General features: G+C 43.6%; 1 protein-coding gene and 1 pseudogene across 1 annotated transcript in view; one reads left to right on the top strand and one right to left on the bottom strand.

Moving 5' to 3' along the window:
* STARD3NL (STARD3 N-terminal like) overlaps positions 1–11,476 on the top strand; it is a 34,469-nt gene extending 22,993 nt beyond the window's left edge. Inside the window, exons 8-9 of the mRNA XM_036327457.1 lie at positions 9,672–9,744; positions 11,000–11,476. Of these exons, the coding sequence (XP_036183350.1) occupies positions 9,672–9,727 (56 nt within the window). The 3' untranslated portion in view covers positions 9,728–9,744; positions 11,000–11,476. The remainder of the gene's footprint in view (positions 1–9,671; positions 9,745–10,999) is intronic.
* Positions 11,011–13,079, bottom strand: LOC118666556 (annotated as a pseudogene).
* Positions 13,080–18,641: the final 5,562 nt, after the last annotated feature.

The raw sequence follows: 18,641 nt of genomic DNA, 5'->3' as shown, positions 1-18,641 counted from the left end.
AATGCGGTGTGCAAAAACCCTCTCAAGCCATTGTGCATCTTGCTTTTTTCTGTCCTTAACACTACATCTCTGCAAGCCTAGTCTTCACTCTTGTGTTTAGAAGGCTTCTCCCTACCTCCCACCCACCCTGGGCTCCTGGCAGTGTTGGCAGCGTGTCCTTGTCGTTTGCTTATTCTTTGGGACGTGTTCCACAACTCTGTCATCCTGTATTGTCCGCACTGTCTTCTGCAGGGACCTGGCCTGTTTCTGTCATTGAGATATAAACTTGAGTTAGAGACGGCATTATTTTTTTCCCAGCGTTATGTTTAAACACACACACACACACACACACACACACACACACACACACACACACACACACACGGTAAAACAGACTCCAGGCAGAAAGAACCATGTGAAGATCAAATGCACAGCACTGGGACAGCATGTTAGGGGAACTTGAAATAACTTGATGTTCTGTACTATTGGTGTGGGCTCTAAAAGTAGTATAAAACAAAGACATAGAGTCAGATGATAAGATATATGAACTAGGAGAAAAGCGATTTCTCAGCCAGCAGAAACTATTAGAGTAAGTATTAAACTTTTCATTACCTCATCATAAGGATTATTTCATTGAGATTGCATCATAGGACTCGTTCCTTTAAAAAATAAGAATTTTGCACTATAGTTCATGCTTTTGTATAGCTTTTAATTTTCTAAGTCTACTAAAATTTCTCAACACTAACGTATTTTCTTAATTGGAAAGTCAGAACAGTGGGATAATAACATGGGGAATACCTCAGGCACTCTTCAAAAAGCAACCACTGGCTTCCTACCTGTGACTTTTAATACCACCTAGTGGTAGTTGGAAATATTATCATTTCACCAGCTTATGCTAACCAAGAACAACAAATACTTTCACAGTGTTCCCCTAGGGAACTGCTCTAAGACAAAATGCAGATTAGTAGTGATCAGAGAAGGAGTGTTCAGAATGGCTTAGTTTATTGTATCTATAATGATAAAAGCGTAATATGCAAATCAACCGAACGACTGAACAGCAGAACGACCATCTGGATGACCTTCCGTACAACCATGCTAGGGTACGCACTGGTGCCAGGCCAGCCAAGGCTGGTGTGATGCGATTGGTCGGGGGGCCCCATCATTGCCCCACAATCACCCCACAGGCCACCCTCTGTGGGATGATCGGTGGGGGGGCTTCACGACTGATCGCCCCAAAGAGGGAGGTCCAGGCTACCCAGCTGGCAGCATGGTGGCAGATGGGCCGGGCCTCCTCCCTCTGCGCAGCAATCGATCTGGGGGCCCCACAATCCATCGCCCCACAGAGGGAGGCCCAGGCCACTGACCAGCAATGCTGTGGCAGGTGTGTGGGGCCAGCCAGCGATCGCCCTGCAGAGGGAAGCCCAGGCCAGCCAAGCCATTGCACCTTATGCCTGTCACCCGCAGAGGGAGGCGACTGGTGGCAGAGGAGGGGGGGCAGCACTGCACTGATGACAAGCAGTGGCAGCGGTGGGGGCGGGGCCAGCTGCCGGCAGCCAGAGGAAGGAAAGCCCCGATAGGCCCTGATCTCCGGTAAGACCTAGGGACCCTACCCGAGTGGTTCCAGATTGTAAGAAGGCACAGGCTGGGCTGAGGGACACTGCCCACCCCCCCCGCCCCCGCATGAATTTTGTGCACCGGGCCTCTAGTCCTATCTAATAAAAGAGAAACATGCAAATTGACCATAACCCTGACACCCTTCCCATTGGCTAATCAGGGCGATATGCAAATTAACTGCCAACCAAGATGGCGGCCGGCAGCCACGCAGCTGAAGCGAACAGGAGGCTTGCTTGCTCCAGTGACAGAGGAAGCCAAGGTTCCCCGCCTGCCGCAGCCCGGCTCTGAGCTGCACTCTAAGCAACTATGTTGCAATTATAGAAGCCAAACAGGCTCTAGAGACCTGCTTTCAGCCAGCTTCGGCCTCAGAGCTTAGAGCTGCTCTGATGGCAACAGAGTTTCAATTATAGAAGCCAAACAGACCCAGAAACCTGCTTTCAGCCCTCGGAGCTGGAGCCGGCTCTCAGCTCCAGTGACAGCTATAGAAGGTAAATAAATCACAGAATAAAAAATAAAATAAAAAAGAAAAACAGAAAAAAAGGAGAGGCTGGGAGCTTAAGTTGCCTTCCAGCCTAAAAACGGCTCTCAGGCCCTCACCCAGACTGGCCAGGCACCCCAGTGGGGACCCCCACCCTGAAGGGGGTGTGACCAGCTGCAAACAGCTATCAGCCCGTCATCCAGGCTGGCCAGGCACCCAAGCGGGACCCCCACCCTGATCTGGGACACTTTCAGGGCAAACCAGCCAGCCCCCACCTGTGCACCAGGCCTCCATCCTATACTACAGGCAGGGCGGGACAGTGCGAGCTGCCATCCGGGCCCCATGTGCAGCCCTGGGCAGCAGGGCATAAGCCCTGCCCCTAGCCAGGACCCCTGTGTGCCACCTGAGCCCCCAGCTGGGACCTCATGACTATTGGAGAGCAGGAAAGTGCCGCTGGGCCCTGGGTCACTGTGGTGATCCGGCCATCGGTAAGTAGAAAAGTGCAGCCTGTAGGCAGCCCACAGCTGTGCCTGATCCAGGAGCAGGAAAGCAAGCCCGGCCTGCAGGCAGCCCCCAGTTGCGCCTTCTCCCCGGTCACCATGAGGATCTGGGAGCAGGAAAGCAAGCCTGGCCTGCGGGCAGCCCCAAACTTTCCCTGCTCCCCGGTCGCCATGGTGATCCAGGAGCAGGAAAGCAAGCCTGGCCTGTGGGCAGCCCCAAGCTGGGCCTGCTCCCCAGTCGCCATGGTGATCCAGGAGCAGGAGAGCAAGCCTGGCCTATGGGCAGCCCCCAGCTGGGCCTGCTCCCCAGTCGCCATGGTGATCCGGGAGCAGGAGAGCAAGCCCGGCCTGCGGGCAGCTCCAAGCTGGGCCTGCTCCCCAGTTGCCATGGTGATCCGGGAGCAGGAAAGCCCGGCTTGCAAGCAGCACCCCCATCCTGGCCATAGCTCAAGGGAGAGTACAACATGCAGTGGAGGCCAGGAGCCTGAGAGATCAACACAGAGGGGCTCCTGCTCCAAGCCTCCATGGTGTGGCTGGGGGCAGGCCCCCAGCAGACACACACACAGTGCCTGCTCTGAGCCTCCAATGTGGCTGGGGGCAGACCCCCAGTGGGGTCCCCCCCCACACACACACACGGCAACTGCTTCGAGCCTACATGGCGCGGCTGGGGGCAGGCCCTAGCAGACAGACAGACACACACACACACACACACACACACACACACACACGGGACGCCTGCTCCGAGCCTCTGCTGCCAGACTGTGGCCATCAGTAGGACATCCACTGAGGGCTCCTGGACTGTGAGAGGGGCAGGCTGGGTTGAGGGAACCCCACCCCCCAGTGCACGAATTTTGTGCACCGGGCTTCTAGTTATATAATAAAGAGCTAATATACTAATTAGACCGAACAGCAGAATGACCATCCAGACGACCATCCAGATGACCTGCCAGACGAAGCCGGGGCTGCGAGGGCCCTGGCAGCCGGGCCTGTGAGAGCCGAGCCCCTTATATGAATTTCGTGCATCGGGCCTCTAGTTATATTATATTGTACTAGAGGCCCGATGCATGAAATTCGTGCAAGAGTAGGCCTTCCTTCCCCAGGCTGCCGGCACTGGCTTCCCTCTGGCACCCAGGACCCAGGCTTCCCTCGCAGACCCAGCTTTGTCTGGAAGGTTGTCTGGAAGGATGTCTGATCTAATTAGCATATTTTGCTTTTATTATTATAGATATTATATTATTTTCATTGTCTGAATTAAAGACAATTTAATTTAAGAATGAATTAAAATTAAAAACTGTTATTGAAATTAACATACCTACAAGATTATTCTGTAAAGTTTTCTCATTAGGCGAATGGCTAAATATTAAACAGTGTGTTAGCAGCAGAAGTTATAAGCTTCTGTTGTCCTAATACAGCTCTGATTGGTCCCTAGAGGCAAGAGGGCATCTGGGGCTGGCCTTGCCTTTTCTTGTCTTTCTTCAGCACAGAGTACAATGCCTGGCACATAGTAAACTTAAACTGTTGGAGTAATAAATGAAAATAAGGGGAAAAGTTGAAGGCACCAAAAATTGAAATGTCAGCATTTTCCTTGTAAAGGAATGACTTGAATTTTAGTATCACAGAGATTTGGAAAATTAGCATATTTTAGTAGATGTACCTCTGAAGGATATAAAGGTGGCGTGTTTGCAGGTTTACTTTTGATCTAGCCATTTCCTGCTTACCTGTGTGTTAAATGGAAAGAATGAGGAGGCACAGTCCTCTCTCAGATGACGGGGTTGAAGTTGTTGCGTGTGGTTACACAACTTAAACGAAGCAGTAGTGATGCTGGGGAAAAGGTAATTCATCACCTCCTAAATAATTGAAAGACTAACTTAAAATGGAGACTAGCTCAATTGTATAGTACAGGGTGGGATGAAAGTAGGTTTATTGTTGTTCATATGGAAAATAATACAATAATTAATAAACAATGATACAAGAATAAACTGTTTCGTGTACTCATAACTGTAAACCTACTTTTGCCCCACCCTGTATATTCAGTGCTGAACAAATCTAGATGAAGGCATTAACATTTACAACTAAAAGGAAGCCTGCATTTTGGTTTGGCTTACCTGTGGCCCCATGTAATCACTATTAGAACTCCATTTATCCCTCAGAATGTTCTTGTTTAGATGATCAATTATATAGTCACCCTGTGTATATCAATAGATTTGAAACAGTTTTTTCACTAAAGTTTTGTAGTTTTCTGCATACAAATTTTGTTTTTTTGTTAAATCAATTCCTAAGTATTTTATTCTTTTTGGTCCTATTTTAAATGTAAATATTGTCTTAGTTTCATTTTCAAATTGTTCATTGCTAGTATATAAAAATACAGTTGGTATTTTGTATATTAAATTTGTATCTTGTGCCCTTGCTAACCCTGTTTATTAGTTCTAGTTTTGGTTTTGTGTGTATATGGATTCTATGGAATTTTCTACATATAGGATCATGTGATCTGTGGGTAAAGACAGTTTTATTTTTTGTTTTTCAATCAGCTGGATATCTTTAAAAATTTTTTTCTTGTTGCACTATCTGGAGCCTCCAATACAGTGTTGAATAGAAGTGGCAAGAGCAGACATCGTTGTCTTGTTCCTGGTCTTTGGGGAAAAACATTCAGTCTTTCAACATTAAGCATGTGATAGCTGTGCGTTTTCACAGACGCCCTTTATTAGGCTGAGGAGGTTCATTTTATTCCTAGTGTGTTGAAAGTTTTTATAATGAGTGAGCATTGGATTTTCCATATGCTTTCCATGCATCTGTTGTGATGATCGTGTGGTTTTTGCCCTGTATTCAGTCAATATGGTGTATTACATCGGTTGATTTTTGGATGTTAAATCAACTCTTTACATCTAGGTAAATCCCACTCTGTCATGTTGTATGACCCATTATGTACATGGGTTTGATTTGCTAATACTTTTGGAGGATTTTTGTATCAATGCTCATTACTTTTGTACCTATTGGTCTGTGGTTTTCTTATTATATTTTTGGCTTTGATAGAAGAGTAACGCTGGCCTCATAGAATGCACTGGAAAGTGTTCCCAACTCCTTTATTTTCTGAATTAATCCTTCTTGTTAAGGATCAATATCATTCTTTCTTTAAATGTTTGATAAGTTCTCCAATGAAACCATTTAGTTCAGAAATTTTCTTTGTGGGAAGGTTTTCAATTATTAATTAAATTTCTTGTTATGTATAGGTCTATTCAGAGTATTTATTTATTCTTTAGTCCATTTTGGTAATTTGTGTCTTTCTAAAAAATCCATCCATTTCATCTAAATTATCTAGTTTGTTGGCATAAATTACTTATAACATTTCCTTTAATTCTTTTTAGGATTAGTAGTAATGTTTTTTCTTGATTTTGGTAGTTTCTATTTTCTTTCATTTCTTTTTTTGTAAGTCTAGCTTGAGGTTTGTCAAGCTTGTTGATATTTTCAAAGAATGAGTTGTTTTCCTGTGTTTTTCTCTCTCGTGTGTGTGTGTGTGTGTGTGTGTGTGTGTGTGTGTGTGTGTTTTTTTTTTTGTGTGTGTTTTTTTTTGAATTTTCATTACAATTTTTATTATTTCTGTTTGGGTTGAGTTTAGCTTGCACTTCTTTTTCATGATTGATTTTAAATCTTCTTTTCTGACACAGGCATTTAAAGTCATAAATTTACCCCCAAGGGATTGCTTTAGCAAACATCTTATAAATTTTGATGTATTGTGTTTCATGTATTCTGTGGCTCTCATCTGGTTGCCTATGAAATATATTGTAGCAACTTTTTGTACATATCCTAATCAGTATTTGTTTAGCTTATTAAATGTATAGATGAACAACAAATTTTCAGAGTTTGGGGCATAATTCTTCAAATGTTTTTCCTGATCCTTTTTCCCCTCCTCTTTATCAGGCAGTCCCATCATATGTTTGATGTTATCTCATAGCTTGCTGAGTCTGCTCCATTTTCTTCAGTCTTTTTCTCTTTGTTATTCAGATTAGATAACTTCTCTTGTTCTAGCATCAAGTTTACAAGTTCTGTCTTTTGCCAACTTTGATATTCTCTTAAACAGTCCCCCTCCCAGTGAATATTTCACTTCAGTTATTATACTTTTCTACTTCAGGTTTTTAAAAATCTGATCGTTTTGTAATTTCTGCCTCCTTGATAATCTTTATTTGTTGATTTCTAGTTGTGTTCATTTTTACTTTACTTCTCTAAGCTTTATTTTCTATAGTTCTTTGAATATATATATCCAAAAATTCACATTTCTAAATATTATATTATTTACAACTAGAGGCCCGATGCATGAAAATTCATGCAAGAGTAGGCCTTCCTTCCCCTGGCTGCCGGCAGGGGCTTCCCTCTAGGACCCAGGACCCAGGCGGCTTCACTCGGGCCCCGGCTTCGTCTGGAAGGACGTCTGGAGCATATTACCCTTTTATTATTATAGATTATTATTCTAGATAGTTGCTTTGAAGTCATGGTCTGCTAAATAAAATATCTGGTTTAGCTCAGAGACAGCTGCTATTGAGTTGTGGTTTTGTTTTCTTTACCTCCTGAGAATAGTCACACTTTTCTGCCTTATAATTTTTATTGAAAAATAAAAATTTGTGTCAACTCTAGATTCTGATTTCCCCCCCAAAGGTGTGTTATTAATGTATGTTTACTTAGATAATTGCCTAGACTAAATCTGTAAATTTATGTTCCCTGTGACATGTGGCTGTTGATGTGTCTTCTTGGTTTTTTATTTTATTTTTAATGAGTATATTATTAAGCAGAGCTTCATGGGTTCACCCTTTGTTAGTGGTAGCCAATGATTAGACAGAGATTGTGCTCAAGCACTTTGAGTAAGTCTTTCATCTTCTGCCAAATGGATATACGTATGTATTGGATAGTACATGCAAATTTCAGTCTACTTATAGTCCTCCCCAGCTTGAACTTTGCTCTACATTTTTTCTTATCTCTTTTGCATATGCTCATAGTTTCAGGGTCGACCAGGGGTGTTTGGCTAGTTGGGCTCTTTGGGGTCTCCACTAAGGGTGCACACAGCTTTAGCCAAGCACATGCTTACTGCAGCCATGACCACAGCCTCACACCAGCAGAGCCTCTGGTCCTTTCTGCTCGCACACAACTGGTTTTGTCAGTTCACCATTGCATCACTCCCCACCTCAGATTGAGTGAGCTCCCTTCAGCTGTGCAGTTTTGCTGCCAGTCGTCATGGTCTGCCCACCGTGTAAGAGCCTTCATGCCCATCAAACCAGTGTTGGGAGGGGAAGGAATTGGAGTGGCTGCAGGCAAGAATACCACTGCTGTTCCCAGAATTCTGCAGTTTTTTAAGCATCGACACTTCTCGGATTGTTGTGTGCCTTTGGCCATTTTCCGAGTGCTGAAATGGCTAGTCTTGTCCATCTAGTCCAGTTTTATAGTTGCTTTTCAAGGAGACTTATTGATCTCACTGGACTCTAACCAGAAGGCCTGTCTAGCATCACTTTTAAATTAGGAAAGGCATAAATGTTATCATTTTAATTAAAAGTGTGTCTTCATAGGATTCCCGGGACTTGTCAGCTTGTGGCTCAAATGCTGTTAGCCTGATAGGTGGAAAGTGAGCCCAGAAATGGGAAGTTGGCCTGATCATTTTCCTTGGGCTCCTTTCAGAGTGAGAAGAAGCCAGTAAAACTACCCCAGTGTCTGGACGCTTTATAGCAGTTTAACAGGCTGGAAAGTGAAGCCTTTGTCTATTTATTTATCACAAACTCACCCTTAACTGTGACATCCATGATGTTAAGATGTGGGACATAATCTTGCCTTAAGATTCTTGGCCTTCATTCTCCTGGAGCAGGTTTGTTTTTGGCAATAATCGAGGCAGACACTCTCATGAGACAAGTGCATCACCTGACAGGTGCAGCCGCAGCGGGAGGCGGGCTGCTTTTGTGTGTGAGTAGGTTGTATCCCTGACTGCTGCCTTAGTCTAATCTCTGCTCCTTTTTGACTGGTGCCTGGTTATGAGAGTAATGCAAGTTTTTTATAAAAATGTAGAAAGAACAAAAATAAAAGATCAGCTGTTCCTCAAACTATTCAGCAACCTCAATGTTGACAGTTTAATTTGTTTCCTTCTAGTTTTGTGTTTGTAATTTATGTAATTGTGGCCACAGAGCCTATATTATTTGCATCCTATTTCTAAAATTGTGTCGTTACCGTGGGTTTATTCTAGAGGCTTTGGGAATCCAGAACTGTGTGCATGTCTCCTGGTTGTTTTCTCCTGGTCTTTCTGACTTGCACATATGATTTAGTGTTTTATTTTTATCGAACATGTCCTTACAATATATATATATATAATTTGTCTTTATATATTTGTTTTTACATTACAACATGCTTTTTTCATGTTATAAACTATATAAATGTAATTTTAAATGGAAGCAAGATATTTCATGGAAATGTAAGAATTTTTAACTTCTGCTCTCAGAATCAGACTTTTTCCCCCTACTTTTGAGAGGAAAAAAATCTACATGATATAGAATAAGTGCTATTTCCTCAAGGATATAAGCTAAGGATATAATTCAAGATTGGAATGATTGGGTCAAAGCACAACTAATGTGAGGCTCCCTGGACATTGGCCCAGAAGGGTTAGAACAGGATCATTGGCAACAGCACACGCGGGGACCATCTGACATCACCTGGACATCAGGAAGCCCTCACTGCTCTCTCACTGGGACAGTGCTTCTTAAAATATGTAGATTAAATTATTTGTACCAAAGCTCGGTTATTTGCCCTTGAAAAACATAGGCAAGCTTGCCAGCACAGAGGTGGAGGAGGAAGAGCTTGGGTAATTAAATTTCTGGTCTGTATGATTATTTTTAACCATATGTAAATGAAATCCATTTTAAAAGAGTAGTGCAAGTTATAGATCCTGTTTCCAAGTTTCTCCTACAAGAAATACAGTAAATCTTTATTTTATAGTCACAGTTTTAACCTGAATCTCTGGAGGATTAAACATGTATCTCTCATTTAAAACATGTGTATATTGTAATTTTAAAGACATCGTTTGTTACTTTAATAGAAAGCAGTACTTTTTCTCATTCCCCTTTCTTACCACATAGGATCTGAAGAAGCTGAAGAAAAGCAGGACAGTGAAAAGCCACTTTTAGAGCTATGAGTCCTACTTTTGTTAAAGTAAGTCTTTGAAAATGAAACTGTAACAGCAAAGTGTTGAAATAGGGAGCATTTCTTCGAGCGGATTCAAAGTAAAATTCAAAGAATATGAGTGAATCTGTAGCCAGATTTCTCCAATTTACATGAATTTATCAGTCATATTGTAACTTGTGCAAAAGGTCTTAACATTTTTTGTATGGGTATAAATTCGTGAAGTATGAAAAATACCTCAGAGACCTCAGTTTCTAAATAAGGATGAATTCATTTTTGTTTACTTGGCCAGAATGTCTCCATGTCAGACATCGTTTAATTACAAACCCTAGCTTATGTAGGATGTGAGCGTAGCAGTCCTATGAGCTGTGGTACTGCTGCTGTCTCCATTTACACTTGAGGCAGCTAAGAGTTAGGGTGGGTGGGTGGGTAACCTGTTCAGGGTCGCACAGATAGGGAGGGAGTGGCAGAGCCAGGACGCAGGCCGTCCGGTCTGGTTCCAGTGTGCGCCTGACCCTGCACTGAATGTCTCTCAAGTTTGTGGAGCTCCTGCGATGGAAGATGTGGTCAGTCATTCAAAGCAGTAGCGCTTGATGTACCTCAAGGTGGGGCACGTTGTTAAATCCCTTCAGATCATCAGAGGAGAACATTTACCCTCAGAAATACAAGACGATAATAAACATAAATTGTAGTAGCAGTGACTCTAATTATTTAAACACAGAAGGGGAAAGAGAGTAGATCTTAAAAGTCCTTATCAGAAGAAAAAACCAATGTTGTCACTCTGTGAGGTGATGGATGTTAACTAGACTTATGGTGGCTACCATTTTGTCATATATGCAAATATTGAATCATATTATATACCTGAAACTAATATAAAGTTATATGTCAATTAGATCTCAATAAACTAATAATAGCATTTTTAAAAGAAGGTAAGCATAGTAGACAGACTTCAGCATAGTTGGGAAGCCAGCATAGTGGCAGACGGGCCGGCAGAGGCGGCCAGAGTCCTGGCGAGTGCAGGCCCTGCACCTGCATCAGCAGCACCCCGTACTCCTTCCGTTCTTTGCACAACGGTCCTGAGAAGAAGTAGACATGCAGTCATGTGAAGAGCTGATCCTCTTCCACACCCTTTAACACAAGCTCTCTCCTCACCACACCATTGCCCTCTAAGTGTCTGTAACACAGCCATCTTCCGCACAGACTTTGCTATGAAAACATAAGGCAACGTGTAGCATTCTTCCTTTCAACACATCTCAAATATTTTTGTATTCTTTCTTTTTCTAAGTTTAAAAACCCTCATTGAGAATCACCGGAGGCAAAAAGCACCAGAGATGGGGTCTCCGTCTGGAAAGTTGAAATGGTGACATCACTGCTGACGTGATTGATTGGCTAATAAAGAATTTATTTATCGTAATACCTCACAGACACTGTATCATATTCACAAACGTTTAGTAACCTGCCTGTGGCTGGTAAGATAATGTCATGATCCATCCTGTATTCGTGAGATTGAGTCTGACCTGTTAATGAGTAGTTGCAGAATGGTCTTATACTGTATCCTAATCAAAGGACTTCTTAATATATTAGCATAACACTTCTTTGGTAAGCAAATACCTTTTTATTTGAATTCACAGAGTGGAATTGTTTTGTTTCATGTCTCAGATTTCTTTTTTTAACACCCTACATTTTCTTTGTCTTTTTTAACTCATGCACATGTGCTCTTTGTACAATTTTAAAAGTAATAAAATCCAGCATATCAAAATTATTAGTTTTATTTTTCTTATTTTGCATTTGGCCAAAAGTGTGGGAATTACAAAAGGGAGACAAGGAGGAATTGTGAAAATGTATAATAGGTCACCAGACATTTGTATTATTTTTATCATGAATAGTATCTTTCTTAGCAGTGTGGTTCTAAAGGTGTCTGAACCCAACTATGAAATCATTGCTATCATCTTCCCTTTGTAATAACATAAAAATATTTTTTAAAAAGAGAATAAATGACACAGCTAGTTAGAGCCAGACCAAGCAACTGAGGCTCTCACTATGGAATGGGAGGTGAGACTTCTGGAATCATGTGGACGCGGGACCTGGAATCATGTGGACACGGGCACTACTCCATGTTTAACCTCTGCCTCAAACTATTTACCTAGTTTGAATTAAAGTAGACTACATTTTATTGTGAGCTGCTTCTTCTTCTTCTTCTTCTTCTTCTTCTTCTTCTTTTTTTTTTTACTTTCACTGCAGAATACTTTATTACAACACACAGCTCCAGCACAAGCCCCCTATGTACAATGTACAAGCACACACCGACTACCCTAACTGGGGGCCTTTCCTTTCCCCTGGCCTTGCGGACCTCTTCTAGCAAATATTTCTGATACTGGATCTCCTTGGCCAAGGAATTTGCCTTCTCTTTCCGAGCCTCGTTTTTCTTGTCTTGCTCTTCACACTCGTCAGGGAGGGCCTCCTGCTCCCCTTCCTGGTGGCACCTGGTGGCTGTTGTCTGGCTCTGCTCCATTTTTTCAGCTTTTTATCTAGTTTCTTACCCTTGACTTTTGCTGCTACCATCTTGTGTCCAGAAAGCTGTAGGGTTTGGGGTGGGCAGAGCCACAGAGGGTGCCTAGAGACAGCGGGAACGTACCTGCTTGGAGAGGCCCTGGAGGCAGAGGGACTATTGCTGGGGAGAGCCCAGATAGGACTCTGGGCTCAGAGATGCCCCTGTCATTGCCTGAGGTGACATCCTCCTCTTCTATGCATTGAGGGATGGTGGTAATAAAAAGAGTTGAGTCGGACTTCCTATCTCCTTCAGAAATATCCACTTGACTGCCCAACTCTAAACTAAAGGAATGATCCAGAATGGACAGGGACCCTGGAGAAGGGAAGAGGTTGCAGGAAGGTGAAGGGGGCAACCTGGTCAGTTTAGAGAAAACTTTCTGAAAGATGGCTAATTGGGTTCATTGTCTAGGGGTGAGGGGGACGCCTTACTAATCTCCTGGTCTAGGGGGTCACAGAGATCACATGTGTCACCCAATGTAGCCAAAGCCCATAGGGCATGTTTCGAGGTCATCTAAACAGGTCGTCAAAGTCAAACTCCTTGGGATCCAATGTCTCTGCCATCCAGTCTGTCCTGGAGAAGGCATCTTCCTTACACTGTCTGAGGCACTGACCAGCCCATCCACAGCCAGCCATGCAGAGGAACCCACTCTAGCCTGGTCGCTGGAGAACCCATGAGATTTGAAGTGCTTGGCCACCTCCAGATGGTCATCTAAGAGACCTTGGCTTTCTTCAGCCTCCAAACCCGACCGATTGCAGGGAGACATCAAGTCCATCTGTGCTTGTTCTAAGAATGGGCCAAACGACAGGAATGCCATGGGGGAGGCTCTCCAGGAGGCTGGAACCTAACCAGGAAGAGCTTCTTATGGTGGAGAAAGGGGTTAGGGAAAGTTCCAGGGGCCAGCTTTGGACTAAAACCTTAGGAACTCACTGGTATTCCCACGGCGAGAAGGCCCTGTCTCAGGGATGGACGCCTACACCATGCCCTGCCCTCGATGATGCCTGAACCGGTGTCCTTGCCATCACTTAAGCTGAGGAAGAGCTCTTGCTCAAACATGCTGGACTGACCCGTGGGGTACAGCCCATCGTCACAGGGAGCCAAGCCTCCCAGCACTTGGCTCTCAGAGCACAGACTGAGAAGAAGGAGGTGTCTGATTTGAATGTGCCGTGAAGTGAGACTGAAAGCCCGAAGCGTTGTTTTCAAGAATAGAGCCACACTTCCCCCAGGTCCGTGCAGACCGAGCCTGTGGGCCTGGACACCCCTCTGTACCGTGCATGGGTGGGGTGGGCACATTTGCTCTCTGTGTTCACAGTGCTGACCAGCCCTCTCCTACTTGACCCCAGTCACCCTTTTATCTGATGTGCATGTCTTCTATTAAGCTTTGCGCAGGTTGACTGAAGTATTTTTCTTTCTTTAGGGGGGCTTACAGGATTCCATATAGGACATTCAGGGATACGGTAGGGCCTTGCTATCGCTGTGCTCTCATGAAGGAGAAAGCTCATCACCCTTGCCCACATTCACGGTCTGTCCATGCTACGAGGTTCACAGACACAGTGTCACCCTGTCGACACTGAGAAAATGAAACCTGAAAGGTACAGGCTCAGTAAATCAAATACCGTGGAAAAGCCCAGATATTTGGTGAAATGTTAGGGATTATCCCAGTGCTGTTTGCTCTTTCCTCCAGAACAGCGTCGTGATGGCCTGAAGGGGCAGCATCTGAACAGTCCTGGGCATAAAATTTCCAGCTCGCATAGGGTAAGCCTTATTAACCTCCTGGTCTAGGAGTAATGGGAGTAAGCCTTGTATATAAAAAGTGGGGACCCCCACCCCACAGCCTGAGTGCATGTCTGATAACGACCGCCTGCTTGTGTCTGTAGATGGATACTTTCTTCACATTAGCTGTGGCCTTTTCAAAGTGGTTGTGGTTTAACTGCCCTTATTTTATCTTATAACACCCCAGCCACCACTGGTACAGACCCAACCAGTGGGGGCCGGTTTGAGTTGGAGCATTTTCCACGAATCAACCACATTTGCCGGAGCACGTAAACAAAGGAGGCCTGAGAACATGAAGCACCATCAGCTGCACCAGCACCCTCCCCCCCCAACGCTGGCTCCTCCACCACCACCTCCGCTCTCCTCCTCTCCGCCTCGCCTCCGGTGTCAGGGCAGCCCAGGTTGAGCTGGGGAAGGAAGTGGCCACGAAGCTTGAAGCCACAGGAGATACTGGCTAGCAGTGCCCCAGCTGTGAAATTAGCCACACAAAACACTCAGTGATTTTTAAGTTCCCTCTGCTTCTCCCTTCCCCCTTGCAGAAATAGTTTCAACTCTGTTAAGTCAGCGATCTTCAATCTTTCTCATCTCATGGCACACATAAAAGAATTGGTAATACTCTGCAGCACAACAAAAAATAGGTTTTTTGCTAATCTGACAAAAAGTAGTTATAATTTTGATTGATTTATAAAAACAATAATAAGAGTAATTACCTACCCTTTTTGCTCAAAGTAACTTTTAAAAAAATCAGGTTCATATACTTGTATATAAGGATTTCTAGTAGCAAGAATTAACCAATCACATGCAACCTTATTATGTGGTGTAATCGATAAGATGCAACTCTTTAATGACCTGTGTATTTACGGTTTAAGACAGGGCATTTACACCAGCAGGCTATGGTTGTGTTGGCTGTTGTCATTTTTTAATTTGACAGTTTAAGGGAAAAGAGGTCAGTGCCCCTGACTAAAATGTCAGGTATTTACTGCTCTAAAAATCCTTGTGGCACACTGGTTGCAAGTAGGGGGGTATTTGGCCTAATGAGGTTTGATCAAATCAATGAGAATCAAGCAGGAGCTCTAATTAAATTGCATCTTTCTTGTATCTGTTTGGTCTTATTTTGTTTCCCAATGGGAGCCTCTACTTGGTTTCTCAGGACCTAAAGCTGATTATAAACAAACAAAATCTTTTCAATTTTAAATGAGACATTGTTTTAATTCTAATATGTAAAAGCTTTTATTTTTAAAGGATTCATATAATCCGTGTTTTTTTTTTAACTCACCAACCATACATTGAACATTTTGTTTTATGCCTATGCCCATGGACATACACAGACACACGGATAAATGTGTTCATACTTGTTAGTATTATTAATAAGAAAAAGTGGCCAAAGGACCTGGGCCAATATTTCACAGAAGGAAAACGTAAATAAACTTCAAATATATGGAAAGATGCTTACCCTCACTCATAAGAGAAAAGCAAATTAAAGGCACGATGAGACTATTTTTCAGTTGTCATGTTAGCCAAGTCCTGGCATTAGACAGCACACTCTCGGCATTTACCTACATTGCAGTAGAAATGACCAATGCACACATTCAAAATGACATAAAACACTAATATTTATTTCAGCATTTTTTAGTAATAATAGCCAACAGTCTATCACGGAGAGCTGATTTTATAAAGGAAATACGCAGCTAGGTGGCCCTATGTCCTGACATAAGAGCTCTAGGATGTATAAGTAAGAAACGTGCCGAATAATATGTATTGTGTACTCCCTTTGTGTGTGAAGGGAGGAAATTAGAATGTATATAAACATGCATATGTGTTTATACATGTGCATTGATTGCATAATAAAGACAAGGATGCACGAGAAACAAAAATGTGGTCTGCAAGACAGTGTGTTTTACAGGTGCTGTGATGTTGGAACCACATGGAGGTATTGCCTAACAATTTTAGGTACCTGTCCAGGTTGCAGCACGTTGTCCTGTGGAAGGGGCTGTGACGGCTCCCGGCTGCCTCAGAGCTGAGACAGCAGCGCTGGAGCTCAGGACCTGTTTCAGTCACCTGCTGGCCTCAAGCCGGCTACACGTTAGAATTACTAAAGGTTTTATTCAAGTCCGGCACCTGGCCTGTGATGCAGTCTGGGTCTCAGTGATCTTTTACAAATATTTTTAATTGATTTCAGAGAGGAAGGGAGAGGGAGCGAGAGAGAGAAACATCAGTGATGAGAGGGAATCATTGGTCTGCTGCCTCCTGCACACCCTACTGGGGATCGAGCCTACAACCCGGGCATGTGCCCTGACTGAGAATCCAACCGTGGCCTCCTGCTTCACACAGGTCGATGCTCAACCACTGAGCCACGCTGGCCTCGGTGATTTTTAAAGGCTTCAAGAGGGCAGCCGCTGACATAATGGGCGAAACAGCAGATTTTCAGTCAGATGGACCTGGAATCATGGGGACGTGGGCACTACTCCATGTTTAACCTCTGGCATAGTAGCCTCTCTACAGTTTTCCCATCAGCGCAGCATGACACCTGCGCTGCGGTACAGTGAGAGCATTAGACGGAGCAGGCACACTGCTGAGCAGAATTCCTGACGCTCACTAAGTTGCAGGTACTTGCTGTTATTCAAACAAAACAGAAGAAAGTGAACAAAAAACAGCCTAACAGAACCCGCCAGAGACCATGCATTTACCCAATAAGTTTTCATGGCTAACGACGCGTTGAGTTTCTAGCTTTTTGTATTGTATTGTATTATGTGGGTATAGTATCTCTGACTATCTCTTATTATTCAGAATTTCTAATTGGCAATTATATAGGACTTTGATTAATGTAAAGGGAAAATCGAGTATTACATCATTGTGGCTTGCTTGATTGACAGAAAACCTTCACAAAAATCTATGAGTTTATGGAGAAAAGAATCTAAAGCAGTGAAGAGACTTCATAATTGGAAAAGTTTTGAGAATTGTTGCCTTGGTGTTTCCCTTCTTTTATGGCTGAGAAGTGTATGGAGTACTCTAGCTCTATAAAAACTATTGGGCCGTGAGTGCTTTTATGTGGAATTGCAGAAATCTTTGCCTCAGTTTCTCATTGCACACCTGTGGATGCCACCTGTTGTCCTGGTATTTATTTCACCCAACCAAGTGCCATGAACCCTAATCACAGATGTCTGATTGGTGTGTGTGAGGTCAGCATATAAAAATCTTCCCAACATGAGAAAATTTGTGTGGCATGTTGGCCTATAGCCCGCTAACTGTATGAACAGCATAGGAGTAAGGAGAGAAAGCATAGACAGGTAAAGAGGTAGTTCTCTTCATTAGCTCTTCGTCTAATAAGGAAGGAAATTTTCCTGTCTTCATTGAAACTGAAATTAACCCGTTTCTACTCTAGTAGCAATTAATGTAGATGTAAGAGCAGAGCTCCGGTAACCAGGCTTCCTGGGTTCAAATCCAAGCTCTGCCTGTCATTAGCTAACTATGGGGACATTCTTTATCCCCTCTTTGCCTCAGTTTCCCAATCTGTAGAACAGGGATAATTGTACTTGTTTCATAGGGTTCTTGTGTGAATTAAATGTTAACACATACTTAGGTATTAAGCACTGTGCAAACGTTTGCTATTATTACTACATTAGGATATTAATCATTGAATTTGTAAATATGCTAGAAATGTGAAATTATTTAAATTGAACATTTTCTCATAAAGATGGGTAAACTTAGGCAATATGACATGGTCTAAGCCTGGCCAGTGTGGCTCAGTGGTTGAGCGTCGACCTATAAAACAGGTGGTTGTAGTTCGATTTCCAGTCAGGGCACATGCCCAGATTGTGAGCTTGATCCCTAGTAGGGGACATGCAGGAGGTAGCCGGTCAATGTTTCTCTCTCATTATTGATGTTTATATCTCTCCCTTCCTCTCTGAAATCAATAAAAATATATTTTTAAAAGAGAATAAAGGACACAGCTAGTTAGAGCCAGACCAAGTAACTGAGGCTCTAACTATGGAGTGGGAGGTGAGACTTCTGGCCCAGTGTTCCTCCCACCACACCGTGTGGCAGTCTTGCTGTGATGGAAAAGTCCTGGACCAAAAAGGAAGTGCACCCACCTCTGACCTCAGAAATGCCCATGGACATACAGAGGCTTCTACACGGTGATTCTGAGGATCTCGGGACCCAGAGAGCACCATCGGAGGTCCTGCTCTGCCTGGGACTCTCAGTTCACTTCATTAACACCCCAAAAGAGTAGCTGCAAATCTGGGACACATAAAATAAGGCAGGATTTCCATCCTGTTAATCAAGGGAGTGATTATGGTTCTCCCAGGAGAAAATGTAGGTGCACCTGCAAGTCCTTAAGAAAATTCTCCCTGGCTCCTTGGAGGATGTGTGTAGTAAAGAAGCAGTGCATGTTTGTTTTGTTTCTCCCAGTTGAAAGGAGGTGAAGGGGAGGCCACATGATACTAGGTCACAAAATACGGCTCTGAGTGTAGAGAGATCTGGCTTCAAATGACCGTTACTTACAAAATGGTGACCAGGAGCAGATAACAATCTCTCCAGTCTGTAAACGTGGACTGTACCCACCTCCAAAGGCTCTGAGAGGATTCATGGGATTGCCTGGTTTGTA

This window comes from Myotis myotis, unplaced genomic scaffold, assembly GCF_014108235.1.
Source record: "Myotis myotis isolate mMyoMyo1 unplaced genomic scaffold, mMyoMyo1.p scaffold_m19_p_11, whole genome shotgun sequence".
In the NCBI taxonomy this organism is placed as follows: domain Eukaryota; kingdom Metazoa; phylum Chordata; class Mammalia; order Chiroptera; family Vespertilionidae; genus Myotis; species Myotis myotis.
Note: the sequence above shows the minus strand (reverse complement) of the source record. Positions and strands in the feature narration are given on the sequence as shown.